The sequence below is a fragment of the Procambarus clarkii genome, chromosome 50 (genome assembly GCF_040958095.1).
Source record: "Procambarus clarkii isolate CNS0578487 chromosome 50, FALCON_Pclarkii_2.0, whole genome shotgun sequence".
NCBI classification, from domain to species: Eukaryota; Metazoa; Arthropoda; class Malacostraca; order Decapoda; family Cambaridae; genus Procambarus; species Procambarus clarkii.
The window spans coordinates 11,445,067-11,466,225 of record NC_091199.1 but is presented as its reverse complement, the minus strand read 5'-3'; the positions used below and the strand labels follow the sequence as shown (position 1 = coordinate 11,466,225).

General features: G+C 43.8%; 1 protein-coding gene across 1 annotated transcript in view; it reads right to left on the bottom strand.

Moving 5' to 3' along the window:
- The window catches only part of LOC123772674 (sucrase-isomaltase, intestinal), a 59,173-nt gene that overhangs the window by 3,751 nt on the left and 34,263 nt on the right, over positions 1-21,159 (bottom strand). The window contains exons 22-35 of the mRNA XM_069303658.1: positions 17,409-17,551; positions 16,732-16,836; positions 16,463-16,614; positions 16,152-16,323; positions 15,390-15,489; positions 12,753-12,877; positions 11,951-12,076; positions 9,686-9,817; positions 7,014-7,244; positions 4,643-4,833; positions 4,142-4,249; positions 3,297-3,433; positions 1,019-1,142; positions 255-384 (exon numbers count right to left, since the gene is read on the bottom strand). Coding sequence (XP_069159759.1) covers positions 255-384; positions 1,019-1,142; positions 3,297-3,433; positions 4,142-4,249; positions 4,643-4,833; positions 7,014-7,244; positions 9,686-9,817; positions 11,951-12,076; positions 12,753-12,877; positions 15,390-15,489; positions 16,152-16,323; positions 16,463-16,614; positions 16,732-16,836; positions 17,409-17,551 — 1,976 coding nt within the window. The remainder of the gene's footprint in view (positions 1-254; positions 385-1,018; positions 1,143-3,296; positions 3,434-4,141; positions 4,250-4,642; positions 4,834-7,013; positions 7,245-9,685; positions 9,818-11,950; positions 12,077-12,752; positions 12,878-15,389; positions 15,490-16,151; positions 16,324-16,462; positions 16,615-16,731; positions 16,837-17,408; positions 17,552-21,159) is intronic.

The window sequence follows — 21,159 nt, the reverse complement described above, 5'->3', positions numbered from 1 at the left end:
CGGGTAAGTGTCCCCATCTCATACTTACAGATCCTTCAGATCTGAATGAGGGAATCAGATTATATTATAATACAAGAACCAAAATAACTTAAGTGTTTTCAATTATCCATTCCATTTTCCATCAAGAGTTTTTCCATTCCATCTTCCATCTGGTGGAAGACGAAATTTGAACATAAAACATATTAATTTGCAAAAAAACCCACTTTGAAACGCACTATGTCTACTTCTATATGACATCCCCGTGTACAACTGACCCTGTGGAAGAGGTAGTAGAGGTAGGGCAGGTACTGGTAGCGGATGTTGAGTGTGTAGCGAGAGATCTCCCCGACCTCCGGCCACATCCCGGGGTCCTGGTCGGGCGTCCCGTTGGTGTTGTGGTTCCGGCTGGTGAGAAAAGACAGTACCATCAACCAATGGAGGCAATACATCAACGAGGAGGCCTGGTCGACGACCGGGCCGCGGGGACGCTAAACCCCGATATCATCTTAAAGTAACCTCAAGATATTGTATTCCAAAAGATCCTCTCCAGCAGGCAAACCGGCGACGTCTCACACACACATACACACACACACACCTCTCGCAGCCTAAATCCCATTGTTGGGGGGGACAGGAAGCCTGCATTTCGGCATATCAAGGACCCCCCCCCCCCCATTCCCCTTCCTGAGGATGCAAAAACTTGTGTTTCAGATCAGAATTCGGTTTTTGTCCTGTAAAAATATGACACTAATTAAAATACTAAAGAGATACATTAAATGTTTTCTATCTACTGCTAGTAACACCACCAACCTTCCCAATTTAAATAGTACACTACAACTACAATTTATCCCAGCCCTTGACTGAGTGGTAGACACTACCTACCTACACCTAATTACCTCGCAATTGTCATATGAGAAAAATGTTAAAAAAATGTATTCATGTCAAATTACCAGAAAGGAAGAAGGAATCAACATCGAACCGTGGCACTCACCTGAAAGGAAAAGGGTAGGAGGAAACTACCTCTATCCCCCCTGGCACTCACCTGAAGGGATAGAAGGCACCCAATTCCATCCACCTGGCACACATCTCCATGTCAGGTGCGTTGAAATAGCCACATATGTCGGCGCCCACCATAGGGATTCCAAACATGTTGAAGTCAAACATGCCTGCAGAACGTTTTCCAAAGTTACATTGTTTTATTGTGTGCTCCTTCGAATTTTGTTAATATTTGCAAATTGTTACATAAGTAAGTAATTATCAACAAAAGGTACCAAGCCGAGGAGACCATGTAGCAAAGGTTATTTAAATGACTCTAAATATCCCTAAGAATGTCAATACGAGAACAAAAGCACATAAGGCGAACGATATCAAAGTTATCTGATTCACCAAGGATTCTATCGAGGAACGAATGACCGCAATTGTTACAGAAAACGGAAACAAATTAGGGAACTACAGAAAAGTAGGGTTTGGGTAAGTAAGTAATTATCATAGAAGGCACCATGCCGGGAAGGCTATTTAGCACCATAAAACGTGCGGAATAATCAGAGGGCGCTAAATATCACTGAGGATGCCAATTAGAGAACAGAAACGCATAAGGCGAAGGATATCAAAAGTATCCGATTCACCAAGAATTCTATCGAAGGAAAAGTGATCGCGGGGGACAGTCGGAAAGCAAGGCACACACTCGTCCTGGAAGTCAGAACATTCACTAAGCATATGCACAATTGTAAGAGGGACAATGCAGTTAGGACAATAAGGAGCAGGACGGCGCTCCATTAAGTGTCCGTGAGTTAAGCGCGTGGCCAATACGCAGCCTTACCAGAGCTGTTTCCCATCGCCGGTTACGGTGACAGGAAGAAGGCCACAGGGACACACTACCCTTAAGAGTAAGCAGTTTGTTACCAGTAACAGAAGACCAACAACCCTGCCAACGGGCAAGGATGGAGAAATGAATAAATGGGTAAAAGTCGGAATAATGAATACCTTTACGGGAGATGGGACAAGTGCAGATAGCTTCCCTAGCGGCAGTATCCGCATGCTCATTTAAAGAGACACCAACATGGCTGGTGTCTACCAGAGATAAGAAACAGCCAATGTTGAATCTCGACGACTACCGGATGGACTGGATTATAGGACTCCAGAGCCATGAGGACGCTACGAGAGTCAACTACAACCACAAAGGAGGATTGACAGCAAGAAAGCAGGAGACAAAGAGCATAGAGAATAGCATAAAGTTCTGCCATAAAGATGCTAGTCTCCGAAGGCAGACGACACATATAGGTGTGGTCAGGAAAAACAACAGAGTAACTTACACCGTCTGCAGACTTAGACCCATCGGTGAAGACGGGTAATTTATTTATTTATTTATATATATACAAGAAGGTACATTGGGTTTGTGAGAATACATTGGATAGTACAGTATTTACACTCTTGTAAAGCCATTAGTACGCGCAGCGTTTCGGGCAGAAGGAGTGATGGAGTGGGAGTGGGAAGAAAACTGTTCAAGGAAAAGGCACATCAAAACTGTAGGAGGGGTAAAAGCTTTAGTGATGTGGGTCAAGGATTTGCAATATTGAAGAAAGGGGGACCCTCCTGTCTTCCAACACAGTCTGACTAGGGGGCTTGGTCACCCACCCCACGAGCCTGAGAAGTCATAAGAGGAACAGTATTCAGCGACATGGAAACAAGAGTTCTACGGGTGAGAGAGAGTATGCCTCCCCAAACACCCGGGCATCAAAACAGAAGAAATCCGAAAGAATAATCAAGACTGGCAAAAGGTCGGCAGGAAATGATAATTAGAAAGGAGAAGAGGGGAGGGGGGGGAGAGAAAAATGAAACACCAGGAAAAGGAAAAGATTTCTGGCAAAATTGGCGAAGACAGCAGCAGGAGCATAAGGCTTCAAAAGGACAGAGGACTGACCCATGGAGCATCACACTCCGGCAGCCGCCTACCAAGCCCCCTCACGACGACAATGAGCCCGAAAGGGAGGGGGGGGGGTTAAGCTATTAACAAAAAGTGCATAAACCTGATGGGGCTAGTCGAGGTACCACAACTAGCCACAGGGCTAGTCGAGCTACCACAACTAGCCACAGGGCTAGTCGAGCTACCACAACTAGCCACAGGGCTAGTCGAGCTACCACAACTAGCCACAGGGCTAGTCGAGCTACCACAACTAGCCACAGGGATGGTCGAGCTACCACAACTAGCCACAGGGCTAGTCGAGCTACCACAACTAGCCACAGGGCTAGTCGAGCTACCACAACTAGCCACAGGGCTAGTCGAGCTTCGACAGCTAGCCACCAGGACGCTCAAGACTCACCAATAACAGACATGCGCATCTGCGTCCAGTCAGCGGAGTTATCACCGAGCCAGTGGACGGCATACTGGCCCGAGCCCGGGAAGGTGGAGCGAGAGAGGACCACAGGACGCTTCCCAGGGAATACTTCATCCAGGCCTCTGTCAAGGTCAATACAGGGGTCAGTATAGGCTCAAGATATTGTCTATGCTATTTTGGTTTGTCATTAAGCTTATGGTCAATAAATGGTGGGAGGGTTATTAAGATCACTTCCTAGTGTATATACATATATATATATATATATATATATATATATATATATATATATATATATATATATATATATATATATATATATATATATATATATATATATCCCTTTAACTTATACTTCCACATATGGAAGTTCATTCCTTTACTCTAAATCTGTGACATAGTTTCAGAAGACACACTTTGCTTTAAACTTACAAGATTAAGAGAAAATTATGAGTTTATTCTTGGTAAATGAAAGCCAAAGTCAATACTACGGTCAGTATAACCTCGCGAATTATTATGTTTTTGTATTTGACTATTAAAAATTCCAAAAACAATAAAGGCACATCAGTATGTACGAAAAGGATTCTTTAAAACAAATGACTCCAAGTTAACAAAATTAGACAATGTCACAATAATGGGATTGAAAATTAGACACAACACACACACACGTATCTGAAAATACAGTAAATATGACAACGTTTCGGTCCGTCGTGGACTTGATGATGACGGTCCGAAACCAGCAATAAACAAAGCACGTTTTCTATCATACCAAACCCAGGTCCTCGTAGCCTGTGACTGAACACCTCTACGGAGGTGGCTTGAGGTTCTCCTACCTGTAGGTGGCGACGGTCTCGGCCCACCCGAAGAGGGAGTGAACGTCGTAGTGCAAGTAGGTGGAGGTGCCATCTGTCTGGTTGCCGGACATGCAGATGGTGTGGTCGCTACCAACCAAAACATTCACCCGTCAAGCCCAGAGATGTGACGAAGAATGGGAAACCAAAATTATAAATTATTATATAGTTATAATATAAAAGCTTTTACAAACAAATATCTTCATCAATCCAATAAAATTATCAAACGGAAACTCAACCAAATCACACGTGAAAACGTTTCTAGGTCTCTCGTTAATCCTCTTTAGTTGCCAGACTTCCCTGTTAATCTCCAGTAGGTGCTGACTCCCACATTATTCACTTACAGGAGCTAGACTCCCACGCTAATACCGTGCAAGTACTGGCTCCCGCGTTATTCACCTACAGGAGCTAGACTCCCACGCTAATACCCTACAAATGCACGAATCCCTGTACCAATCACCAATAGGTTCAAAGGCTTCTTACCTGATCTTCTTGCTCTGATTATCACCTACTCGGAGCATCATAGTTGGGTAAGGTGGAGAGTCCCACTTGTTGTCCGGACACTTGAGGCTCCAGTCCGGCTGGTCGGGTGGCCAGTTAAAGGGCTTGTCCAGGTTGGTGCCGAAGTTGGCAGGCTCGTTCATGTCGATCCAAAGACCGTCGTAGTCCAGCACCTGCGATGGATTCCTTAATCAAGTATCTCGTAGCACCTTAAGATGGTAAAAGTCCTCCATCTCCACAACTCCACAAGACAACTGCTCTTTGGCTGTTCAAAGGTTCTCAGTTATCCTCCACCACGTGAGGTGGTATTCCAAGAGAAGAGGAGGACTTGAGAGTGTTTAAACAGTATAGTATAGATAATAAATTATACACATTTATTAATTGTATGATCACAAAGCTGTTCCGGTTACGATGAACGTTTGGAATTTGAAGATAAACCAGTGATTTAGAATTGGAAGATAACCCAGTGATTTGGAATTTGAAGATAGCCAAGTGATTGAGAATTTGAAGATAACCCAGTGATTTGGAATTTGAAGATAATCCAGTGATTTGAAATTTGAAGATAACCAGTGATTTGGAACTTGAAGATAATCCAGAGGTTTGCAGCAATGATGATCCCGGAACCAGGACAACAGCTCAATGAGAATAGTCAAATGGTTTGTCAGAAAGCTGGTAGCACAGATGAGACACCTGGGATATGAGAATTGACCAGCGGCTTATTACAAATCTAGTCTCAGCGTTAAGGGAAATGGGGCCATGAGGTTGCTAGGGGAGAAGTGAATGCTAACAGAGTACACAGGAGAGAACATGTTCCTGGATGTAATATGGAAGGTTTCGTGACGAACATAAGTGACTGTGTTTGTTCAGTGGGTGGGTGGTAGGGGGCGGTGAATATGTTAGTGGAAGGCAGATGAGGTGATGCCAACCTATGGGTTCATGTGTACATATATGGCGATGTACAAGAAGGCTGGGGTATCAACACTGCCGCTCTTCTGGTCAAAAATGGTGTCCAGCAGCTGGTAACTTTTCTGACACCTCTTGCTTAAAACTCCTAAAGTCAAAATGATCGATAGGCCTTGCTTTCGCAGTCCGTATTCGTACTGAAAATCAGGATCAAGCCAGCATTTGCCCTTTTGCTCTACGCGAGGTTTCACCCTCATAAATATTGTCAAGCAGTATCCTCCCCCGCGATAGCAGCCTGACAATTACATGTGACCTCAACACACAGTATACATTTACTAAAAAAAATCTTCCACTTATGGGCTATTCATGCCCGTGCCACCTGTTGGGTGGCTTTACCTTCATCAATCAATCAGGGCCGGGGTTGATTACACAAGACCATCAATGTTTATATGTCCTGGTCATCGACATTTGAACACAAACACATACAATGTATAAGCTTCTTAAAGGCGTTACAAAGCAGACAAAAATATTTACTGGTAAGCAAAAGCATACATAAGACGGGAGGACAAGGATGTAAACTAGAAATTCCCAAATGAGCCATAGAGACGTAAGGAAACACATCCCCAATGACAGAGTAGCGAGTAAGTAGAATGAGCTGGAAGTGGAGTTACTTCAAGAATAGGTAAAGCAAGAAGAAGCAGAAGAGAATGGAACCATATGCAATGGCCACAAGTATCTCTGGCAGTTCTGTTTGAGTGAAGATTTAGATGAATTGCAGTGAAAAGTGTGTGGACAAAAATAGAGCCACACACTCCAGCACATAACATTTTAGATTGAAAATTGAACCATTTGGAGATAAATAAAAAACTCACGCTGCATGTAATGGTAAACAATCTTACTACAAATGATAAAATATCTGAAATCCGTGCATTGTATCCATATTTCGATATTGTAATTCCATATTAGCAGATAAATGACATATATTAGACAAATGAACAATTAGCTGTGTTGTGTGAAGATATAATAAATAAAAGTTCTTCTAATAACTTGCAATATCCAATATTTAAATTATTTTAGGTAATAACAAAAGAACCACCTTTCATGTATAATAATATGTTGTAAATACACAGGACGTGTTCCAATGCAAAATAGATTGTTGCTAACTGTTATAACTATCAGGTGTGAAGGGTAGATGTAACTGTTAACATAAACATCCCCACAGAGTTGTGATTAAGAACTTTTGTGCCCTCTGTGATCCTGTTTTGCACTACCGCTCACAGGATGAGTATGTGGTGCACAATAAACTAAACGCCTCCGGTGGCAACAATGACAAATTAACAAAACACAAAACACATTCACACACACTCATTTTACAGTTGAGAGGCGGGCCGAAAGAGCAGAGCTCAACCCCAGCAAGCACAACTAGGAGAATACACATACACTGACTTACTTCATGGAAAAGCTTCAGTTCATTAATCCACCAGGCTTGAGTCTCTGGTTTTAGAAAGTCGGGAAAGACTGTCTTTGAGTCGGGCCAGACGTAGCCGACCATGTAGTCGTCAGTGCCGGGCTCCTGGTCGTCCGGCACCAGGCTGGGGTCAGACCACTTGATGAACACGTCCGACTCCTTCCCTCTGGCCGCCGGCGGGTAGTTGTCGAAGTCGATCGCCAACGCCGGGTCCTGCAGGAAGCAACCCAAGTTGGAGTGAACGATATGGAAGAAAATGCAAGATTGAACCAGAGAAGAGCAGAGGTGCCATAGGCACTATCAGAGAGCACTGTATAAACATCAGAGGTCCGCGGTTGTTCAACGTCCTCCCAGCGACTATAAGAAATATTGCCGGAACAACCGTGGACATCTTCAAGAGATAACTGGACTGTTTTCTAAGAGAAGTTCCGGATCAGCCGGGCTGTGGTGGGTATGTGGCCCTGCGGGCCGCTCCAAGCAACAGTCTGGTGGGCCAAACTCTCACATGTCGAGCCTGGCCTCGGGCCGGGCTTGGGGAGTAGAACTCCCAGAACCCCATCAAGCAGGTAATTAGGTCTCAGAGGATATTACGAGTGTTGGGACTGATGCCCTAATGTTCAGGGGAAGATGTAACTGACAGTGATATAACTTGGAGAAGGCTTAGGGATGTACTGCTTAGGGATGACTTAAGTACTGCTTAGGGATGACTTCACTGTATTAAGGAGCCAACACCAACTGTGTACATATTGTATATCCATTCACAAAATCATGTTTTATCTACAACACCCCTTGAACGCTAAGTTCAATAAAAGTATGAATATACAACAGTTATCCCCAGGCCAAAGCAGGCGTGAGACCGACCGGGTGAGATATGGAAAGACTTAAGCGTTGCCTGCAACGCTTTGCGTAATAGTGGCTTCATTAGTATGTGTGTAGCTCCTGTCAAAACGTAAATATCCCGTTTTTGTTTACAATTGTTGATTACTCTTATGTTCTTTATACACACATTCTTGTGGGAAAATCCTAGCAGGCAATTATTTATTTTTATTATATTTTTTGTTAACTTGTATATTGAATTATTATGATGCTAAGTGGACTGTATATTCTAATTCCGCCTGCCAGAATCTTATTTTCACATAGTTTGGAGAGACAATTATAGCTTATACCACTATGAGTGGATATATGATAAACAACAAATTGTTTTCCTCTTGCAAAATATAAATTATACCATATATGGTGGCCTAATCTATCGTATTATTAAATCTATCTACTTTATTAAATGAAAAGATTTGTGTAAATCCTTATCTGATACTTGTAGGTATGGCCTGACTAGGCTCGATATTTTGTTTCCTGCTACTTCTCTTAGGGTGTGGCTACATGTGCTCCAGGGCCTTGTAGTGGCGGCTTAGCACTGAGGCGTCGGTGTACACTAGGGGCCAGATTCACGAAGCAGTTACGCAAATACTTACGAACCTGTACATCTTTTCTCAATCTTTGGCGGCTTTGTTTACAATTATTAAACAGTTAATGAGCTCCGAAGCGCCAGGAGGCTGTTTATAACAATAATAACAGTTGATTGGCAAGTTTTCATGCTTGTAAACTGATTAATAAATGTAACCAAAGCCGTCAAAGATTGAGGAAAGATGTACACGTTCGTAAGTGCTTGCGAAGCTGCTTCGTGAATCTGGCCCCAGGGTAGTAAGAAACTTCACAGTTGGTGAGGGCCAGCCTATCCTTTCAGTAACTCCAAATCACAATTACCTGCCAAATGAAGGACATTAGTAATGACACAGTAACATATAAAGTACAGGTGTGACATGAATAAGGTGTGTGTGTGTAGTGCTGAGTAAACACTTACTTTGTTGAGCTTTAAGCTCACAGTATAACCGCCAGACCTATCTATCTAAAACAGTAAATGGCCAAAAACATGTTTTTTTTGAGAGAGAGAGATATATACAAGAGTTGTTACATTCTTGTACAGCCACTAGTACGCGTAGCGTTTCGGGCAGGTCCCTGGAATACGATCCCCGCCACGAAGAATCGTTTTTACAACCAAGTACACATTTTACTGTTGAGTTAAACAGAGGCTACAGTTAAGGATTTGCGCCCAGTAAATCCTCCCCGGCCAGGATACGAACCAAATGTTTGCTGGTTATATTTATATCTTAAGGAATAGGGAGTCAAGCTATATTTCTGTTGTATTTAATTATACTCAGTCCTAGTGAATAGAATTTTATTATGTTTAAACACTAGACTACGGTTTAAAAGAAATGAGGAGTTAATATTTTACGTCTTGTTGATGACGTCACGGAATCACCCATTCTCTAAATTCTTAATGGGGTAACTATAGTATGTTAACGTGTGTGTGTCAGATTTCCAATAATACTTTTGAATAAACACTGATTGATTGACAATTATCAGGAAATAGTGCCAAGCCAGTAGAACTATGTAGTACTTGGGAGGGATACTGGGACGAGGAGCTGGGATAGGACGGGGGATGGTGGGAAAGAAATGGTGCCTAACCACTTGGATCTTCGAGATTCGAACCCTGATCTGCCATAAGCGAGGCCGCGGTTAAGTGCACGACAAATTGAAAACAGGTGCAAAGAGTGACGGTGAAAGACCGCGGTCACCGGTCGTGTTTCACCACGTACCAGGATGAGGATGACTCTAAGGTTATCATTATGCAGCTCCTGTAGAAGGTCCGGCATGTCTCCCCAGTTGTCAGGATCATAGGTGAAGTCCCTCTGACGGTACATGTAGTCGATGTCACACGTCTGCACGTCCTGAAACAATAATGTTACCTTCACTCACCAATTTTCAACTTAAAAAAGGTTCACAATTTGTGTCAAAAATATGTAATTACAAATATGCCAATTACTACAGAATGGAATTTAAACAATCGATAGATATATTTTAGTGTAAAACTAATACTGGTAAATGTTTAATGGATATTAATACTGAGGACATTACACTAATAAGGATATTATTCTGAGACGCCCATCCCAAGCATCTTCCTCAGGAGACTCATCCAGACTTCCAGTTGAAGTTGACGGATGTAATATTAGAATATCACGACAGGAATAAGGATAAGGAAATTAACAATTATTTTAAAAAATTCCAATAAAAATCATAACTTCTTCACACTAACTCCTGGGTACCAACTTACTACTAGGTGGACAGGGCAGCCCGTCCTCCAAAAATGGGGTGGTAAATGTAAGAAGACAAATAAGTGCAATTATGTACTATTCATAGCAGTTAGGAATAGTACTTATTTTCACTTAGTATTAAATCGTAGTCAAATATATTGTGAATATTTGAGTTTACCTGAAAAACTGAATAGAAAACCACAACCTCACCTAACCGTCTTAGTTTTTGAAGATAATAATTTTATTGCTTCTTAATTACAATTAGTACTTAACCTATAGCTATATTGATATTACAGTTTTATAAAACTAATAAAACAAAACTAAAATATATCAATAAATTGTAAAGAAACTCAGGATATTTTAAAATTTTGTATAAAATCTATATTGTTTAATAAACCTGAAACAAAAATTCTTGCTATTTAAAACTTGTGCATAACCACTCCTAACATATGCACCGATCCCACTCACACTTGCAGCACCAACAAATAGGAAGAAACTCCAGCGTACCCAGAACAGGGCTCTGAGATGGGTGTTCGATACCCATTGGCAGGACTTCACCACCAGTGAGGCCCTGCATGAGAGGGCGAACATCCCACCTCTGAACATAACCTGGGATACTATGGGGAAGAAACAGATTGACAGAATTCTCACCTATCATGACAACTACGACACGTTCCTCAGAAACGTCCTAAGCAGACCCAGACATACGCACAACCTCTTTAACCTGATCGACGATCCACCTCCTGCTCCGTCCTTTACATAACCCCTCTCCTATAATATCACTACTCAAATCACCAAACTTCCAACTATAACCTCCTAACTCTTCTCCCCCCTCTTTAGGGGGGGACCAACTAGCTCCCGTTTTCTGGTGCCTTGGGTGGGCCGCGATGCTGATTAACAGATCAAAGACCACATCTGGTGTGAGCCTCCAGGGCACACCCAGCTGAGGGCTGCTGTCTCCGTGGGTGCTCAGAAAAGACGAAATGTTGTCACAGATCCGATTCCTTGCCTTCACTGCCTAGTCTGGTCATAACGATTTCAATGCCATGCAGCTGGGTCTAGCCCTGGCACTTTACCTCATACTGAAAACCCTTCCTCTCACCCCCACTAATTCTTCCCCTATCCCCACTTCCACGCTCACCCATTAGGGTATCTTGACCTATATTTAAATGAATGAATGAATGACAAATTGAAAACTTCATCCTAAAATTGTGAGTGTCTTAACAGAAAACGAGGAGAATTAAATTGGGAGAGGGAGTTGGGGAAATGTAACAGCCCCATAAGTGCAATTATGCACTGTTTATCACAGTAAGATAGTGTACTTATTACACTTAGTATTAAATCGTACTGTCAATTCGGAGGATGGGTTGCGGTTGGGACAGGGGCATTAGGTGATAGGAAATGTGCCCAACCATTCCGGTCCCGCCCGAGATTCGAACGCGAAATTCTCAATTATGAGTTGAGAACGAACCAGACTGTAGTACATTTGGCCTCTTTCTCGACTCACAATTGATAAACGCAGATTCGATTTCCCAGGCGCAACATAAATATGTGGGCATGCTTCCTTTCACCTACTGCCTCTGCTCACCTAGCAGTAAAGTTACCAGGGAGTTAGGCAACTGTTGTAGGGTGCATATTGGGGAAGGGTCACTAGTTCGAACCTTCGTAAGGACCTCAATACAAGCCAAAAGTGTATGAATACACGGGCTTCCTGTCGGCGACAAAACGAATTATACTCATGTCATACCCATGAGGAAGCCCACTACTCACCTGAGGGATGCCCATGGCCTTCATCCTCTCTCTGGCGGCGCGGACGTTGTCAGTAGAGTCATACCCCAAACGTGAGAGTTGGAACCCGAGGGACCAGTATGGAGGGAAGACTGGATTGCCAACCATCTGTGGAAAGGTCTTTTAGTTCCCCCGTGTATAACCTAAGGCCTATCAACTATGGGTTGGTAGTTGTGGACACCACCGTACATTTCTGGCCAACTAGCAGGCGATTTTCATGAATAAATGTGAAATATTTATTTAGTTATTTATATATTAAAAATGTTGTATGATTAACATGGACTTTCAGTTATTGTAATAATAACTTTTCTGAGAGAAGGGAGGAGAGTGGGGAAGCAGGAGGGTTGGAATGGGGAGGAAGTTGAGGGGTACGAAGGGGCAAAAGAAAAGCAATCTGAGAGACCTACACAACTACTTCAAGTGTTTATTGAGGAAGGGCAGCATGGAAGAAGGGGGGTGGGCAGATGAGGGAGGGAAGTAAGGGGGAATGAGGGAGAGAGAGAGAGAGAGGGGGGGGGGAAGAGTGCAAAACAGGATGAGACCCAGGAGCAGCTGGGTATCCCGTCTATATAAATAAATGGAAATATCTCTTCAAGGTTAGAGGGAAGAGAGGGTATGGAAGGGTTTTGGGATGAGGGGAAATGAGAGGGAAGGAGTCGCAATGATCCTTTTTTTAGTTTTAAGAACGAATAACGTTGCTTCAACGTTACGATTGCTGGGAGAGGGTGGTGGAGAGCGGTGATATTGACGGAGAAAGAGAGTGGTGGGGGGCGGTGATACTGACGGAGGTATACTGCGTGATCAGGTCCTCCGGCAGGGGGCCCAGGAACATGTGCAGGTCGATGATGCCTCCGATGGTCCTCAATGTGAGCGCCGGCGTCCCATCCTCCAGCAGGAAGGTCGAGTACTCTGGAGGGCGACACGGCAGGTATTCTAGTTAGTACCTCGTCGCTATCACGCCCCAGGAACACCAGGGGGTCGAGTCCCGGACTGGCTGTAAGATCTAAGTTGATTATATTTATTGACTCTGGTTAAATATCGTAAGTCCATACTTGGATTGCTATGTGGGGGCCTCGTCAAGGGCACAATTTCCCAATTTCAAGATATAGAAATTAATTCTGGCTCCATCAACACTAGTAAATGGCTATATTACAGACGGGTGTGTGTGTATGTTTACGTTTAGACGTGGTGTGTGTATAATGACAATTCTAATCAGGTAATGTGGCTCATAATCCCAGATAATATGGGGATTTAATTAGTTATAAAGTGCATTAATCTATATGAATTTCGTCAGGAAACTTCAGAGAACAATTAAAGAACTGTTGGCTGTCAAGAGGTGTGATCAGGTAAACTCCCCAACAGCTCTGTTGATCAGTGCATTCACCCATGGGCAATATCAGACTATATGATACAAACTCATCCAGTCGTCCACCAAATATTATAAAAGCAAACGGAACCTGAGAAAGCCCTCTGCCAAATTAAGACGACTCAGGAACAAATCCTCAAAATCCTGCAACAGCAGACTCCATCAAGTGGAGGTCCTGCAAGCCAGAGCCTAGTGCAAGATGATGCAACACATGCTGCCGAGGTACGTCGGCAGACACAACCAAGACACCAGCACATCAGTACACATAGTAACACCAAACATCATGGAATACACAATAACACACGCGAACATAATAATTACACACATAGCGCATCTGATGACAAACAACCTCAAAATGGATAATCACATCGAAGAACATCTCACTATACTACAATGGAACTGCAATGGAGTTCACAATAGAATTAATGGCATCGTTCAGTACGTATGTGAACACCAAACTGACGTCATAGTGCTACAGGAGACGCTGGTAGGTGATGACTTCAACCCAAGATTCAGCGGTTATCGCAAGTTCTCCCTGCCCGCTGGGGAAAGAAAACGGGGTCTCATCACTTTTGTAAACAACAACATTCCCGCACAGATTATTGATGACTTCCACATGAGGGATAAGTATAAATCACTGGGCGTAACCCTTCACTTAAACAATAATGCCTCACATATAATCAACCTATATACCACAGAGTAAACTTGACCTTGACACACTACCTGAATTTGTTAATGAAGAACCTACCCTGCTGGTCAGTGACCTTAATGCCAGACACCCACACTTTGGTGCCCACTGTCATCAGCCCAATGTCAATGGGCGGAAACTGTCACTCTATCTCAGGGGAAGTGAAAACCTCAGGGTCCTGGGAGATGAACAGCCAACTCACCTCAGAGGAGGAAGATTAGACTATGCTCTCCTGCTGAATGCACAGGACACGGATGCCAGTACACACATTCTGCACAGTTTATGTAGTGACCATTGGGCACTAATTACCACCGTCGACATGAGCAAGAGAAAGAAAGAGACAAATAAAAGAAAAAGGTTATCACTGGGACCAGATATGAGGCCGCACTTCATAAACAAGATGAGTGACTGGTTTACGGAATACCAAATCCCAGAAGACATTGACACACTTGTTGAAACCTTAATCACCAAACATAGAGCTGTCTCAGATTCCGCGCCTTGCGACTTTGCGCAGTATCCCTCAGAGGAAGAAAATAAAAGATATGAGAACGATTACATAAATATGCTTAACGCAAATGTAAGAGACATGAGTAGAGTACCGGAGACATCCCACTGACAGCAACCAAGAGCTGTTTAAAACTGTGTGTCAAGTAGCCAGGAAAGATAAGATTAAAGAGCGGGAAAGACAATGGCTTGAGTTCACTAGCTCTATTGGACGGGAAACATCTGCAAGACAAGTGTGGGCAAAAATTCAGATAGCTAAAGGGGGCAGAACCCGGCCTGTGGCTCACAAAGACCCCCAGGGTAAGGCTGAAGAACTAATTTACAAGTGGAGTGATGCAGCATACTCCTCCTCCCTGCCAGCAGAAATCAGCAAGGAACAACTGCGATATAATGACAGAAGAATTAGTATAACAAGAGCACAGTCTAGTGATGACGAATATGGGGAACCGATCATAACCAAAGAAGTAAGGGGGGCTATGAAAAAGGGTAAAAGTACTGCACCTGGTGAAGATGGCATCACCTACGACATACTCAATACACTGTGTGAAGTGTCTGGGAATCCACTATTCCACTTGTTTAACAAATCATTTTTAAGTAGAGTGTTGCCCACACAATACTTGCAATAATAAAACACGCAATAATTGTTCCCATACCGAAACCCAATGACCCTGGCAATTACAGATTTATCAGTCTCATGTCATGCACTTGCAAGATGCTTGTAAGGATCATCCTACACCGACTGCTGCACAAAACAGTACAACATATACATTCACCCATGACCCCAGTAGCTCAAGTACCATCACCCATGGCCCCAGTAGCACATGTACACTCACCCATGGCCCCAGTAGCACATGTACACTCACCCATGGCGTTAGAGTTGTAGAGAAGGACGGAGTGAGAGTTACCCTCGTCGTCCTCCATCACCATGTAGTATGGGTGGTGACCGTACTCGTTCATGGGGTCCTAGAGAGAAAATAAGGGAGAGGCTGGGAGACTATGGGAGAGTGTGGGAGTAGAAGAGGGAGATGGTGTCCCTCTTCGCCCTCCCTCACTGATGAGGTTCAGAGAACACGATACTGTGTGGGTTGTTTGCACGTCGACGCGTTTCATACACTGCTATATGTAAACAGAGAGAGAGCAGGACGCTCACCAAGCTCTATTTTCAATATTCTATCCTTGAAGTATGAAGAGACATTGAGTAGTCTGAAGCTTAGTACTTCCCACATTCCTCCTCTGACACCACCTCCTGTCCCTCTGACACCAATCATGTCCCACTGACACCACCTCCTGCCCGAAGGCAATGATGCATTGCCTTCGGGCAATGGCAATTGCGAAGACAACAAGAATTTGTAGTATTGACTTCGGTTATGTCTGACTACGGGATTTACTGCAACTCTCTGTGTGAACATTCTCTGTAATTAGCTGACATGTAACTATCAGGTGTGAAGGATAGATGAAATTGTTTAAGTAATAATTTAGGATGAGGTCTGATAAAGACCTTTTGTGCCCTCTGTAATGCTTTTTGCGCTACCGCTCACAGGAAGAGTATGAGGGTGCACAATAAACTAGCCACCTCCGGCGGCAACAATCAAATCAAAACCTCTGTATGTGAATGGTGATCTTACTGTGCCCACTGGCTGGTCCCTGGCGAAGATGGGGAAGGTGGAGCGGGGCTCGAACGTGTGTCTGAAGGAGAGGTGGGTGTTCTCGCCGAAGCCGTACAGGTAAGTGGAGGCGAGGGAGGTGTGCAGCTGCAGGAACTGGTCCTCGAAGGTCAGGGGCCCCAACGAGCGGAACCTGGAACCAAAGTCATCAAGACAATCATTTTGCAGTTAACAATGCTGATGCCAAAAGGAAGCATTGTCAGCGGTATGGTTAATGATTGTGATGATGATGATGATTGATAGTGACGGAGTGTGTCGGAGGGACGACTTACACAGTGTTGTTGTTGGACTTTCTGCTGACGACGAAGTCGAAAGGTTCGCCTTCCCCGCTGACGCTGACGGTGTAGAGGACGCCGGCGTCTGCGGCGTCAGGAAGACTCAGAGGCACCGGCACCTCGTAGCGCTCCGCGTCTGCGTCGTAGATCTGTCGGGGAGGAACAACTGTGGTAGACAAGAGCGGCTACGACAGCAACGTATTGGTGACAACCTCTGGAGTAGAGACTAGTAATTACCTACACAAATCAGGGGTCACTGAGCTCACCTTGACCTGGAGGTGGTAATCTTCGTGCTGGATGACCTCAAACACCAGGTTGGTCACGTCGTCTCCGAACACCGTCACTGTGTCGTCCGCCTTCTTCAGGTTAACCTGTAATATTTACATAAAGTCATTTGCCCGTGTCGTTATCACCTTTTCCCCCTAAGATGAAATCCTTCTGGTAAGGATTTCATCTTTGGAGAATATATTCTTGACATTCAAGGATATATATATATAAAACAGAAAACTCCTCATCCATGAAGGATTCGAACCCAGAGGGGCTCCATGCACCTTGGTGTGTCCAGTACTTTCACCACTAGGCTACACTGACTATACAAAAGAATTGGAAGTCGTGTGACTCTTAAACCAATTCCCGACAGCTCTCGATGACTATTTTGGGCACAGATAGTTCATCAAATCCCTTCATCATGCTGGGGCCACGTGAGTAACATTTGTGGGGCACGCTTGAATGGTCCCCAAGCTAATATACAACAGAAAACTTCTCACCCCTGAAGGATTTGAACCCAGACAGCTAGGGGTTCCAAGCATCTTAGCTGGTGCATGGTAAAAGTACTAGACACGCCAAGGTACATGAAGCCCCCTGGCTGTTTGGAGTCAAAGAAAAAAAATATATATTTACATTCACACTTGATTGGTAGACGAGAGAAGCGCTTAAGAGTTACCTTGAAGCCTCTGGTGGTGACCTCTGACGGGCCCTGGACAACGTAGCCACCAACGGCGTTGTCCACTACATGGCAGACTCCGTCCGTCCACTCACACGCTGAGTACTTCCCGCACTCCTCCTCTGACACCACCTCCTGTCCCTCTGACAACACACAAGATCATTAACAGTTGAGTACTTCCCGCACTGTTCCTCTGACACCACCTCCTGTCCCTCTGACACCACCTCCTGTCCCTCTGACACCACCTCCTGTCCCTCTGACAACACACAAGATCATTAACAGTTGAGTACTTCCCGCACTGTTCCTCTGACACCACCTCCTGTCCCTCTGACACCACCTCCTGTCCCTCTGACACCACCTCCTGTCCCTCTGACAACACACAAGATCATTAACAGTTGAGTACTTCCCGCACTGTTCCTCTGACACCACCTCCTGTCCCTCTGACACCATCTCCTGTCCCTCTGACATCACTTCTTGCCCCACTGACACCACCTCCTGTCCCTCTGACACCACCTCCTGTCCCTCTGACACCACCTCCTGTCCCTCTGACACCACATCCTGTCCCTCTGACACCACATCCTGTCCCTCTGACACCACATCCTGTCCCTCTGACACCACATCCTGTCCCTCTGACACCACCTCCTGTCCCTCTGACACCACATCCTGTCCCTCTGACACCACCTCCTGTCCCTCTGACACCACCTCCTGTCCCTCTGACACCACCTCCTGTCCCTCTGACACCACCTCCTGTCCCTCTGACACCACATCCTGTCCCTCTGACACCACCTCCTGTCCCTCTGACACCACCTCCTGTCCCTCTGACACCACCTCCTGTCCCTCTGACACCACATCCTGTCCCTCTGACACCACATCCTGTCCCTCTGACACCACATCCTGTCCCTCTGACACTACCTCCTGTCCCTCTGACACTTCTCCTGTCCCTCTGACACCACCTCCTGTCCCTCTGACACCACCTCCTGTCCCTGACACCACCTCCTGTCCCTGACACCACCTCCTGTCCCTCTGACACCACATCCTGTCCCTCTGACACCACATCCTGTCCCTCTGACACCATCTTCTGTCCCTGACACCACCTCCTGTCCCTCTGACACCACATCCTGTCCCTCTGACACCACATCCTGTCCCTCTGACACCATCTTCTGTCCCTGACACCACCTCCTGTCCCTCTGACACCACATCCTGTCCCTCTGACACCATCTTCTGTCCCTGACACCACCTCCTGTCCCTCTGACACCACATCCTGTCCCTCTGACACCACATCCTGTCCCTCTGACACCATCTTCTGTCCCCTGACAAATATCGGAAATTCCGACACAAATTACCACTAACCATAATTATCTAAGAGTATCATATAAAAAAATTGGGTTTGTGACTTCTCTAAAAAAAATGGGAGTTATTGCCACGTCACCATATTATAATTTTTTTCATAATACTTACAATTAATCATTCCTAAATCACTAGTCTGGGCACTAGAAACAATAAGAAATTATACAGAGTAATCACACTAACGTGATGTGTCAATGAGAAACTCAGTAAGAGCCATGATGAACTCTCCTACAAATTTTTTTATTGGATGAAATTTATATGGGCATAGATTCGAACCCTAATGATGGCTCCCACGGATTTTCTCAATAAAAAAAGTGTTACCCGATACTGGACATAAGCAAATAATAAATAAAATGCCCGAATAAATACCCTGAATGCCCTGAATAAATAAAATGCCTTATCATGCCCGAAACGCTTTGCGTAATAGTGGCTTTAGGCATTGTATGTACTAGCTCTACCTATAAGTTAAACAATCCTTGTAAATATTTATTGTATGTATGTACCTTACCTAAATAAAATTGTATTGTATTGTATTGTATTGTATAAAATGAACTCCTCCGTCCGTTTGTCATAAAAGGGCAGAATTCGAACCGATCTTAAGACGCGTCGCTTGAAGCCATTAACTGACAAGATCATTAACAGTTGGTTAATGTCAAGTCTTGCCAGCGAACCCGCTCACACAAGCCCCATGAAAACCTCCCGCTAGTCAGGGTGTTGAAGGCCGCCAGACTCTCCTATCATCAGCACACTTCCACTAGCCAATAGGGAAGTGTTCTATATCCGTCTGACTATTATATATTTACATTTATGGTCATATTTATTATCAAGTTGTCAGCACGCATGGCAAGCCGCCCGGAACGGGTAAGCTTAAATTAACGTAATTAACTATCCATAATCTCTTGCCCCTGATATGGCCGTCATATATTTGTGACAATTATTACTATGTGACTATATGTCACAGGTAAAATTGAAGGGGAAGAAGACATATCAATAAGTTACCTGGTCTTGTTGACTAGGCTGCATTCTATACTACAGCTAAGCTGAAACTCAATTCATTATTAACCATTAATAGCAAATTTCTACCAATCGATTCATTTCGATTTGGTAGGCTATGTAATTAAACCCCAAAAAAATTTGTGCAGAAAAGCTTCTTGTGGGAAAATTTAAATCATAAAGTCCACTATACAGTTCACTATCGTATCATACAGTCTGTTATCGCAAGAAATAAATTAATATAGAAATAAAGTATATATATATCATTGAAGAAGCGCACTACTAAAATTCACCCAGTAGCCTTACTCTTCAATTCTCAACCTGAGGTGCACGCATAGTGGTATTGAAAATTATATTATTGTTGCTCCAAACCTTAATGCAGGTAATTAAGGTGCCAAATAAATAAGTAATACCACTAAATACGGTATGTACCATATCTACTCACCACTAAAATTAACGCATCAAGCTTGTCTAGTGTTGAACTAAATACTGAACAGCAGCCTAGCAACCATTTAAATATTGTACAAAATGCATCCAGAGTCTGCCAGTGCAGACTGCCTACCACATGCCTCTGTATGACTAACAGCAGCCTAGCAACAATTTGAACATTGTACAAAATGCATCCAGAGTCTGCCAGTGCAGACTGCCTACCACATGCCTCTGTATGACTAACAGCAGCCTAGCAACAATTTGAACATTGTACAAAATGCATCCAGAGTCTGCCAGTGCAGACTGCCTACCACATGCCTCTGTATGACTAACAGCAGCCTAGCAACAATTTGAACATTGTACAAAATGCATCCAGAGTCTGCCAGCGCAGACTGCCTATCACATGCCTCTGTATGACTAACAGCAGCCTAGCAACAATTTGAACATTGTACAAAATGCATCCAGAGTCTGCCAGCGCAGACTGCCTACCACATGCCTCTGTATGACTATATGATGTATAAAAATCTCCATCCTGTGTGATGGGGATTTTTTAGCATCACGTAGTTAGCTAAACTTTTTGACACACTGTACTCCACTTCATATAGTCTAGGGTAGCTGCACTAATGCAGATGTATCTCATGTATTAAAAAAAAAAATAAAAAAAACATTGTACAGATCCTAAGTAGGGTGGGACCAATTACAGACGAACCAATAATAACTCGTGTTGTGTTGTATATATAATCATTTTACTTATATTATCCTATGCTATATTAATTTATATTTAACTGTAAATAGTTCATCTTTAAAGGTTAATAGGTGTCGCTAATCCATCCAACGGTGATAATAACGGGCTAGCCAAAGGTATTTCTACAGTGACACTTGATTACCAATCAAATTAGTGGCGTGATTAGATATACAATTTATGTACCAACCTCCAAGGAGGTAGAATTTAGCCTAATGATGAAATTTAACCCCTAGGCTA